The sequence below is a fragment of the Amblyraja radiata genome, chromosome 13 (assembly GCF_010909765.2).
Source record: "Amblyraja radiata isolate CabotCenter1 chromosome 13, sAmbRad1.1.pri, whole genome shotgun sequence".
Taxonomy (NCBI): Eukaryota; Metazoa; Chordata; class Chondrichthyes; order Rajiformes; family Rajidae; genus Amblyraja; species Amblyraja radiata.
The window spans coordinates 19,882,316-19,893,931 of NC_045968.1; the positions used below are offsets into that span (position 1 = coordinate 19,882,316).

Sequence of the window (11,616 nt, forward strand, 5' to 3'; positions counted from 1 at the left end):
TTACTCCAGCACATTGTGTTTTTTTTTGTAAACCAGCATCTGCAGTTCCTTGTTTCTACATGGAAAAACATCACAGGTGGCTGAGAAAGGTTGGATGGAGATTGTGGGAGAGTTTTCCATAATCTTCCAAACCTCCCTCTGATTCCAGAAGAATGCAAAATGGCAGACTTACCTTTACTCTAAAAGGACATGCCTGGCAAGTACAGGACAGGTAAATTAACCTCAGTTATATGAAGTTTAAAAAAATAATCAGGGAAACCTTTGATAGGGACTTGAGGAAACCAGAATTGCCAAAGGAGAGCCAATTGGGATTTCTTAAAGGACAACACACAACTCATATTTAACTCACTTGAGCAAACGAGAACATAAATTTCAACGCAATAGGTTAGTTAGCAAAATTGATGCTCATGAAATTTGCTATGTACCAGAAATTATCTTAAGGGCAGAAATCAAATATTTGTGACAAACAGTCTTAGAGTCATATAGCAGGCCATGTTGCCCAGCAATTCTAGAGTTGTAAAGGGGGTGGGAACCAGAGTAGACACTCGGCAAATGGAAGGACTAATGAGGTTAAGACCAGTAAGTCTCGAAGGAAGGACAGGCAGGGAGATTTAAGGAATATGGTGGAACTGATGGGCTGAAACAAGAGAGGAGCCAGGGAAAGGTAGGACTGCTCAAGGATAAAGGAAGGAATTTATGCTTGGAATCAGGGGATGTAGGCAAGGTACTAAATGATACATTGTATTTTTATTCGCCAAGGGGTACAGTGGGGTCAGTGTGGAGAATACTTAAATGCGAGGGTAGTTTGAGATCAAGAAGGAGGTGCCGTTGGGACTCTTGAAGAGCAGTAAGGTGAATAAATCACCAGGGCCTGCTGGGACCCATCCCAGGTTATTAAGAGAGGCAAGAGAGGAGATTGCAGGAGACAACATTTTTTGGATCTTTTCTTGCTGTAGGTGAGGTCCCAGAGGACTAGAGAGTAGCCAATGTTGCTTATTTGTTTAAGAAGTAAAATAGAGAAAATCCAGTGAATTATGAGTCTCATGTCAATATAGTAATAGCAATAGCAATAACACTAATAGCAAGCTATTGCAGAGGATTCTTTGAAATAGGATTTCATCCCAATTGGAAGCGGATGAGTTAAATAATGATAGTCAGCATGGCTTTGTACACGGCAGGTTGTGTGTTACAAACTTGATTAAATTTATGTGGATTTAGGTGACAAAAAGGTGATTCATATGGGTAGGGCAGTGAATGTTGTCTACATGGATTTGATAAAGGCATTTGATAAAATCTCCCTCGTAGGCTAATCCAGAAGATTAAGTTGCACAGGATTCTCGTGTCTTGTTCGTACGGATTTAGAGCTGACTTACTTATGGAAGAGAGAGGGCTGTGGTGGAAGGGTATTATTCTGGCTGGAGGTCAGTGACCAGAGGAGCTCTGCAGGGATCTGTGTTGAGACGTCTGTTGCTTGTGATATGTGTAAATGACTTGGACATGAATGTAGAGAGGTAGGTTAGTAGGTTTACAGATAACACCAAGATTGCTGCAATTGCGGACAGTGAGGGAGGCTGTCAAAATATATCAGCAGGATATAGATCAGCTACAGAAATGGGCAGAGAAATGGCAGATGGAGTTTAATCTGAGCAAGTTCCGTGTTGCACTTTGGCAGGTCAAATGAAAGGACAAAGTATACATTTAATGGCATGACTCCAAACAGCATTAATGTCAGAATCAAGGGCCTGTCCACTCCATGCGGCAAGCGTGACCTAAAGGGCCTGTCCCACGAGCATGCGACTCCATGCGGCAAGCGTGACCTAACGTGGTCACTTGAGCCGTACGGCCTCGCGGGGCCAGTCCCACTTCAATCGCCGGAGCCGTATGGAGTTGTGCGGAGCTGGTCCCGACATCGCGCGGCGCTCCGAAAAACTGAGCGTGTTCAAAAATTCTGCGCGGCAACGGCCTGCCGGCCCGCAGCCGCCTCGACGCCGTACGTCACTCGCGAACTTCCCGCGGACTTCGCTCGAACTTCATGTCACTCACTCGACCTCCGCGCGGCCCCTGCTTCTGGTTTGGTCGCGCTTGCCGCATGCAGTCGCATGTTCGTGGGACAGGCCCTTTGGTCGCGCTTGCCGCATGGAGTCGCATGCTCGTGGGACAGGCCCTTTAGAATCACACTTTATTCGCCAACTATGTATTGCAACATACGAGGAATTTCATTGGCCAGGTCAGTCATACAATTAAAAGCAACAGATCACTCAAAAAAACACATTTTAACATGAACATTCATCCCAGTGACTCCTACACATTCCTCACTGTGATGGAAGGCGAAATAAAGTTAAAGTCTCTTCCTTTTGTCCTTCCTCGGACGTGGGCCTCGAGCCCCCGTTGACGGGATGATCTTGACTCCCGTAGCCTGCGGCGTTCGGGCCCTCCGCATCGAGGCGATCAGCTCCCGCATCGGCGGGGTGTCAGCTCCCCCGCGCCAGGCGATCAAACCTCGCGTCGGGGCTGGTCGAACCTTCCGCCTCGTTGGAGCTTCCCGACTAGCCTTTCCCGACTGTGAGCTCTTGATGTTAAAGTCCGTAGTGGTCGCGGTGGGAGCGATCCCAGGCAAGGGATCAGCTCCAATGTTAAGTCCGCGCCCCGAGGTGGGGCTCACGACAGTCTGAGGAGGCTTCCAGCTCCATCGATGGAAGGCCGCAGAGCCCGGAGAATGTGATCCGAAAATTGATCACATCTCCGGGAAGGTAAGAGCTTGAAAAAAAAAGTTTCCTCTGATCCCCTCCCCCCTCCCCCACTTAAAACAAACCGAAGATCTGGAATATGCTGCCAAGAGTGGTGGTGGAGGCAGATATGATAATGGCATTTAAGAGGCTTTTCCATAGATACCTGGATATGGATCATGTGCAGGCAAGTGGGTTCATTTATCTTGGCTTCATGTTCGTCTCTGAATGGCTTGTTCCTGTTCTATGTTCTAATTTCACATCATTCATCAAGCTTCTGTCGATATATCCATATAACCAAATAACCATATAACAATTACAGCACGGAAAAAGGCCATCTCGGCCCTTCTAGTCCGTGCCGAACACTTACTCTCACCTAGTCCCATCTACCTGCACTCAGACCATAACCCTCCATTCCTTTCCCGTCCATATACCTATCCAATTTATTTATAAATAATAAAATCGAACCTGCCTCCACCACTTCCACTGGAAGCTCATTCCACACAGCTACCACTCTCTGAGTAAAGAAGTTCCCCCTCATGTCACCCCTAAACTTTTGTCCCATAATTCTCAAATCTTGTCCTCTTGTTTGAATCTTCCCTATTTTCAATGGAAAAAGCTTATCCATGTCATCTTTGTCTATCCCTCTCATAATTTTAAAGACCCTCTATCAAGTCCCCCCTTAACCTTCTGTGCCCCAAAGAATAAATACCTAACTTGTTCAACATTTCTCTGTAACTTAGGTGCTGAAACCCAGGTAACATTCTAGTAAATCTCCTCTGTACTCTCTCTGTTGACATCTTTCCTATAATTTGGCGACCAAAATTGTACACCATACTCCAGAATTGACCTCACCATGCCTTGTACAATTTTAACATTACATCCCAACTTCTATACTCAATGCTCTGATTTATAAAGGCCAGCACACCAAAAGCTTTCTTTACCACTCTATCTACATGAGATTCCACCTTCAGGAAACTATACACAGTTATTCCTAGATCCCTCTGTTCAACTGCATTCCTCAATTCGCTACCATTTACCATGTACGTCCTATTTTGATTTGTCCTGCCAAGATGTAGCACCTCACACTTATCAGCATTAAACTCCATCGGCCATCTTTCAGCCCACTCTTCCAAATGGCCTAAATCTCTCTGTAGACTTTGAAAATCAACTTCATTATCCACAACACCACCTACCTTAGTATCATCTGCATACTTACTAATCCAATTTACCACACCATCATCCAGATCATTGATGTATATGACAAACAACAGTGGACCCAACACAGATCCCTGAGGCACCCCACTAGTCACCGTCCTCCAACCTGACAAACAGTTATCCACCATTACTCTCTGATATCTCCCATTCAGCCACTGTTGAATCCATCTTGCTACACCACTATTAATACCCAACAATTGAACCTTCTTAACCAACCTTTCATGTGGAACCTTGTTAAAGGCCTTACTGAAGTCCATATAGACAACATCCACTGCTTTACCCTCATCAATTTCCCTAGTAACCTCTTCAAAAAATTCAAGAAGATTAGTCAAACATGACCTTCCAGGCACAAATCCATGTTGTCTGTTCTTAATCAGACCCTGTTTACCCAGATGATTATATATATTATCTCTAAGTATCTTTTCCATTCATTTGCCCACCACTGACGTCAAACTAACAGGTCTATAATTGCTAGGTTTACTCTTAGAACCCTTTTTAAACAATGGAACAACATGCGCAGTACGCCAATCCTCTGGCACCATTCCCGTTTCTAATGACATTTGAAATATTTCTGTCATAGCCCCTGCTATTTCTACACTAACTTCCCTCAATGTCCTAGGGAATATCCTGTCAGGACCTGGAGACATATCCACTTTTGCATTTTTCAAAAGTGTCAATCCTTCCTTTTCTTTGATCCTCATAGTTTCCATAGCTACTCTACTTGTTTCCCTTACCTCACATAATTCAATATCCTTCTCCTTGGTGAATACCGAAGAAAAGAAATGGTTCAATATCTCCCCCATCTCTTTTGGCTCGGCACATAGCTGTCACTCTGACTCTCTAATGGACCAATTTTATCCCTCGTTATCCTTTTGCTATTAATATAGCTGTAGAAACCCTTTGGATGTACTTTCACCTTACTTGCCAAAGCAACCTCATATCTTCTTTTAGCTTTTCTAATTTCTTTCTTAAGATTTTTTTAACATTCTTTATACACCACAAGCACCTCATTTACTCCATGCTGCCTATAATTATTGTACATATCTCTCTTTTTCTGACCCAAGTGTCCAATTTCCCTTGAAAACCATGGCTCTTTCCAATTATTACTCTTTCCTTTCAACCGAACAGGGACATAAAGATTCTGTACTCTTAAAATTTCACCTTTAAATGTACTCGACCGGCGAGATCGACGTCGGGCAGAGCCATAGTGGTGGGTGACACCATTGTCCGAGGTGCGGACTGGAGATTCTGTGGAGGCAGGCGAGACTTGAGAATGGTCTGTTGCATCCTTGGTGCCAGGGTTCAAGATATCACAAACCAAATTCAGAACATCCATGAGAGGGAAGGTGAACAGTCGGCAGTAGTTGTGCACGTGGGCACAAACGACATCGGGAAGAAGAGAAAGCAGTTCTGCAACGAGAGTTTACAGAGTTAGGAAGAAGACTAAAAAGCAGGACTTCTAGGGTGGTTATCTCTGGATTGCTTCCAGTACCTCGTGCTAGTGACAACAGGAACAGGGAGATAGGGGGTCTTAATGTGTGGCTGAGGGTCTGGTGCAGGATGCAAGGATTTAATTTTATAGACCACTGGGATCTCTCTGGGGTAGGGGTGACCTGTACAAAAGGGATGGGTTACTCCTTAACTGGAGGGGGGCCGACTTTCTGGCAGGCAGGTTTGCTAGGGGAGGGATTGACAAATTGGGAGTATAAAGATGGAGTTAAAGGGGAAGTGAGTATAAGAAAAGTTACACAAGACTCCCAAATTAATGGGAAGGAAAGTTCGAGAAGGGATAAGAGAGTACGATCAGAGCCAATTGTGAGCGGTGTGAGATGGGAGGTGAATTCCGAAGTCAAAGTGTTGTATATGAATGCGCGAAGTATAAGAAATAAATTGGACGAGCTTGAGGCTCAGTTAGAAATTGGCAAGTATAATGTTGTTGGAATTACAGAGACATGACTGCAAGAGGGCCAGGGCTGGGAACTGAATATTCAAGGGTATACCTCCTATCGAAAAAACAGACAGGTGGGCAGAGGGGGTGAGGTAACTGCACAAAATGGATGAATCAAAAAGAGAATTAGAAAAATATATATCTGCAGTCAATTTTTAAGCACAATGAAACAATAATTTGAATTCAGAGAAATCAGCTTAGAAATTAAATCATAAAGCATATTGTGTGCATTGTGTAATTCATTTCATGTTTAAAAAAGGGGAATAGTAAAATGGTTCAAATCCCGCAAAGTGAGTGACAGATTTTTCTTTCCCACGTGCTTGAGTGGAACTTCATGATCTTGGTCCTTGCAGCTTGGTCTGTGGATTCAATGGTGTCTCATGAAGTGAGAGACCTCTGCAGTACTTCTGGAGTCTGTAGTGTCCCGTCTGTCCTGTCTTCCATGTATCTGTTTATCAAATACCTCCCTCGTCTGCTGCACCTATTCCCTGTAACATTTTGTCTTGCCTCCCTACTCCCTACACCCACCTCCTCCTCTACAATCAATCTGAAGAAGGGTCCCGACCTGAAACTTCACCTATCCATGTTTGCCAGGGATGCTGCCTGACCCGATGTGTTACTCCAGCACTTTGTGTCGTTTTGTGTAAATCACTTTCTGCAGTTTGTTGTTTCTACTTCGTGATCTTGGTCCTTGCATCTTGGTCTGTGGATTCATGGGTCACTAATGAAGGAATAGGCCTCTGCAGGACCTCTAAAGTCCACAGTGACCCACCCTCCTTTAAAAGCAAAATCATGTCCAGGTCCGCGCCTGTGAAGTAATACTACATTTGGAACCTGTCTCAGATATAGTTATATTAAAATATTTCCTGACAGTGAATCTTCCTAAAGCCCCTCATCTTATCCCTCCCTCCCACATCTTCGTACATTACTTCAACTAATCCTCCATGTGCAACTCAGGACTAAAGTCAGGAAAGTAACTCACGGGACCATGGGCTGGAAACTTCCAAGCTGTACTATTTTAGTTAAAACATAAGCAGACTTCACAATGGCTGTGCATTCATATTTCTGGCTGGTGCTATCCATGAACTAAGCACATCAATGAAAATCATACAACAGCCATTTAGATTGGCATAACCTACCTTTGGGTGCCACAAGCCAAGGTTCCCCTGCAGGATACCAGACCAGATGCTGGGAAAACCTTGGAGGCAAATCATAGACTTGGTGGAAGATATCGTACACCTTTCCTTTGTACCACCAGGGGTGCCGAACGATTGCAGTTCTGCAACAAGAGTTTACAGAGTTAGGAAGAAGACTGAAAAGCAGGACTTCTAGTTCTAAATGGCTTACCACTTATTCTTAAACTATGGCCCCCGGTTCTGGACTCTCCCAACATCGGGACCATGTTTCCTGCCTCTAGCATGTCCAAACCTTTAATAATCTTATATATTTCAATAAGATCCGCTCTCATCCTTCTAAATTCCAGAGTATACAAGCCCGGCCGTTCTAGGGTGAAAGTCACAGAACATCTTCCCGTTACAATATATATGATATTAAAAACAAATAGCAAGACGCATAAAAATATTGCTCTATTTAACCCAACTTCCAGGCATTGTCGTTATGAAAAGCATGATTTGAGCTCAGGAGGGTAATTGCAAATTCTGCATGCACATTTAAGCTCCTCAACTCGTCAATGAAATTTGATGCAAATCTAGATTTTGAATGGATTAAAAGTGTGCAGGAGATGAAAACGGCATGAAAAATGAATGCAGTCCACGTATATTAAAAAAAATTCAATTAAGCTGTTGAGAAACATGCTGTTCTAATATAGAATGCAGGTCGATGTGAGTTGTTCCCAATTTGGTCATTTTCCATTTCAGGCAAAGGAACAGGGTAAGGTGATTGAATAGATCGGGTTTGTTTTCAATAGAGTGGAAAGGGCGAAGGGATTACCCAAGTGAAGTTTACGGAAAAAAAGAGGTGAATAAAAACACAAAGTGCTGAAGAAACTCAGCAGGATCTTTGCCAATATTTCTGCAAGACATGGATAGGCAACATTTCAGGTCGGATCTCTTCTGTTGAGGTGGAGGGAAAGGTAGAACAGAAGTGGGGCAGGACAAAGTCTGGCAAGTAATAGGTGGATACAGGCAAGGGGGCGGATGATTTGACAAAGGCTGGAGATGCAAAGGCCAAAGGGTGTAGGATAAGGAGAGGACATGGGAGAAATATGAGGCCAGAGGGAGGGATATGAGTAGAAGGGGATGGTGGGTTAGACTAGAAAGGGGGATGGGCTAGTGGGGGAAATGGGAGTGCACCCTGTTGAAAGAGAAGAATAGATTGGGTAGATGGTGATAACATTTCTCTTCAGCAGAAGTGTCCTTAACCAGAGCAGAGGTTAATGGTAAGTGATTTAGTGAGTACTTGGGGATTTTTTTTATTGCTGAGAGAGTGGGTGAAATCTGGAATACACTGCCTGTGGGGTAGTAGAGACAGGTGCTCTCACAATATTAAAGATGTATCTGAATGAATCCTTTAAATGCCATGGCGTAGAAGGTTATGGTCAAAATGGTGGGAAACTGGATTAGGATAGATGGGTACTAGATGACCAGGATAGGTCCAAAGGCAGGTTTCTGTGCTCAATGACTCTAAGACTCTGAACTTTCAGGCACCTCAATCCAAGCAGAAATTAGCAGAACATACGATATTTCAATATTTACTGCATTGAGAATAATGATATGCCTATTTCTGAGATTAGTTAGAAAACTGAAGCTAACTTCAGCAAATGTCATAAGCAATTTAATTACTTAGTTTCATTGTTCAATAGACAATAGACAATAGACAATAGGTGCAGTTGTAGGCCATTCGGCACTTCGAGCCAACAACGCCATTCAATGTGATCATAGCTGATCATCCACAATCAGTACCCCGTTCCTGCCTTCTCTCCATATCCCTTAACTCCGCTATCCCTAAGAGCTCTATGTCACTTGAAAGCATCCAGAGAACCAGCCTCCACCGCCCTCTGAGGCAGAGAATTCCACACACTCACAACATTCTGTGTGAATTTTTTTTTTCTCATCTCCTTTCTAAATGGCTTACCACTTATTCTTAAACTATGGTCCCTGGTTCTGGACTCCCCCAACATCGGGACCATGTTTCCTGCCTCTAGCATATCCAAACCTTTAATAATCTTATATATTTCAATAAGATCCGCTCTCATCCTTCTAAATTCCAGAGTATACAAGCCCGGCCGTTCCAATCTAATGACAGGCCCGACATCCCGGGATTTAACCTTGTGAACCTATGTGCACTCCCTCAATCGCAAGAATGATCTTCCTCAAGTTTGGAGACCAAAACTGCACACAATACCAGGTGTGGTCTCACTAGGGCCCTGTACAACTGCAGGAGGACCTCTTTGTTCCTATACTCAACTCCTCTTGTTATGAAGGCCAACATGCCATTCGCTGTCTTCACTGCCTTCCGTACCTGCATGCTTACTTTCAGTGACTGATGAACAAGGACCCCCAGATCCCGTTGTACTTCCCCTTTTCCCAACTTGACACCATTTAGATAATAATCTGACCATTTAGATAATAATCTGTTACTTTTGGTCAAAACATTTGCTTTAATAAAGAACAGGTGCCAGGGTAAAACAAGAAACCAGTTTAAATGTAAACACCTGAAGAAGCTGACGCAGGAATTTTACAATGTTTATTAAAGTTCCATTCTGGATTTCAAAAGTCATAATTCTGTTAGGCATTCAATACTAGAAGCCTCACATTGAATGTTTGGAATCCCTCAAGTAGGCTTTCCTGGGATTCCGAACAATAGGAACAATCCCCCTGCTCTTTATTTTATTCCATCTTGTGTCTGATGAAGTTGGAAAGATGTTTGTGATGAGCTTTAGTTTACCCTTCTGCTGACAATGCTGTAAGTGGTTTACCATTGGCTAGGTTTCCGTTAGTGAGGCAAAATAAATTACCGAAGAAGAAATCTGAAATAAATATCTTTATTTTTCATTCGCTCCCATTTTTGAAATACACAGAGGCGGCAATTAACACGGTGCTACGAACTCTGAGATATTCCTTGGCATCTTTCACTTTCCAATAAATTAAACATAGATTGACTGACACACATAATAGGTAATATTACAATCATCGTCATTTAATTCACAACCAGAATAATGTAGCAAAAAATTAAATAAGAATATACAGTTAAGTTACTTAATTAAGTTCAGTTGAACACACTATAAATAAAGTGGCTTACACATCAATTGTGACTGATACAAATTACGGAAGTTTTAATAAACTTTCATTGTCTGGGCATAGATACTATGCAGGATGATTTCTTGAAATAAATCCAGCTAAATGCAGCCAACTTCTTTCCTCGAGACGTGGCTCAATCTTGTGACATTTTTCTCAGCTTTTTGCTGTGAAGACAAAGAGATCAATGTTTCAAATAATCAAATATTATAATAAAATAAATCAATGAAAATGCTGTCAATAATATCTAAATATCAAATATTGCTGAGTAGTTTACATTTTACAGCAGCTTTGCAAAGAAAATGAAAATTTTCAGATTTATCTTCAGAAGTTTGATTGTGGATGCAACCCTCATCTACTCTTGATTGGCAACACTTTATACATTTCAGATCACTGCTGTAGCTTTCTCAATGTTATCAGTCATCTATTATGTTGCTTACCTCAAAAAATTCAGTGCTTTCTTCACCCAATGGTGCTCAGGATCTGCACACACTGCTCTTCCTCTGACGGTGTAGAATCTATAAAATATTTAAATTGTCGTTCTATTAATTGAAAATTCTAATAAATATTATTCTACGATCATAAGGAATATATTATCGAATTGTACTTACATAATTGCATCTATCTCACATATTTCATTGGATTTTTGTTCCACATAACCAGAGATCAATTTTTGTGGCAGTCTCTTCCTCGAATATGCGAGACAGCAGTCTCTGTATGCTGCAGCTGAAAGAATGAAAAATATAGTCATGCATGTAGCACAAGTATATAACTTTCTTTAAAATCTAATTAGTGGGAATGTGTTAAAAGGCATCTTTAAGACTTACCTGATAGTGTATTACCAAACATGTTCAGTACAATCAATGAGAGCATAGCTGCTGGGAGAAGTCTCTTGAGAGTGTTCATTGTTGCTCACTGGTTTATAAGATAATTTTGCTGTGGAGTATGTTGAGGTGGTAACGGAGATCTGATGTGCTTTTTTGATTCTGTCAACTGCTTATATACGCTTTGATTGGGACATATTTTGAAACAAGGAAATGCAACACCTGACCTCTGGATTTTCCACGATATTACCTCACCTGATTACATCACACTGTTTATAAATATATCTTGGCAGCCTGATGATATCATCATCTACGTACTTCCTAATACCTTTGTTTCACTATCCACGATCAATTGAAGCAGGTAGTATTTACTTCTTATGTTATTTCCATTTAGATTCAAAATGTAACACAGCACAACACAACACAACACAGCTAAAGGGAACAGCCTTTCAAACTTGGCCAGCTCTGTAGTACAAATTGGGTATTAAAAGCAAAATTACTGCACAAAATGGATGAATCTAAAAAGAGAATTAAAAAATATATATATCTGCAGTCATTTTTTAAGCACAATGAAACAATAATTTGAATTCAGAGAAATCAGCTTAGAAATTAAATCATAAAGCATATTGTGTGCATTGTGTAAT

General features: G+C 41.9%; 1 protein-coding gene across 1 annotated transcript; it reads right to left on the reverse strand.

Moving 5' to 3' along the window:
- Positions 1–10,031: 10,031 nt before the first annotated feature.
- LOC116980165 (C-C motif chemokine 20-like) lies at positions 10,032–11,117 on the reverse strand. Its single transcript, XM_033032271.1, has 4 exons — positions 10,976–11,117; positions 10,760–10,874; positions 10,589–10,666; positions 10,032–10,315 (listed from the first exon to the last, which is right to left on the reverse strand). The coding sequence occupies exons 1-4, from the start codon at positions 11,052–11,054 to the stop codon at positions 10,285–10,287; spliced, it is 303 nt and encodes a 100-aa protein (XP_032888162.1). The 5' UTR covers positions 11,055–11,117; the 3' UTR covers positions 10,032–10,284.
- Positions 11,118–11,616: the final 499 nt, after the last annotated feature.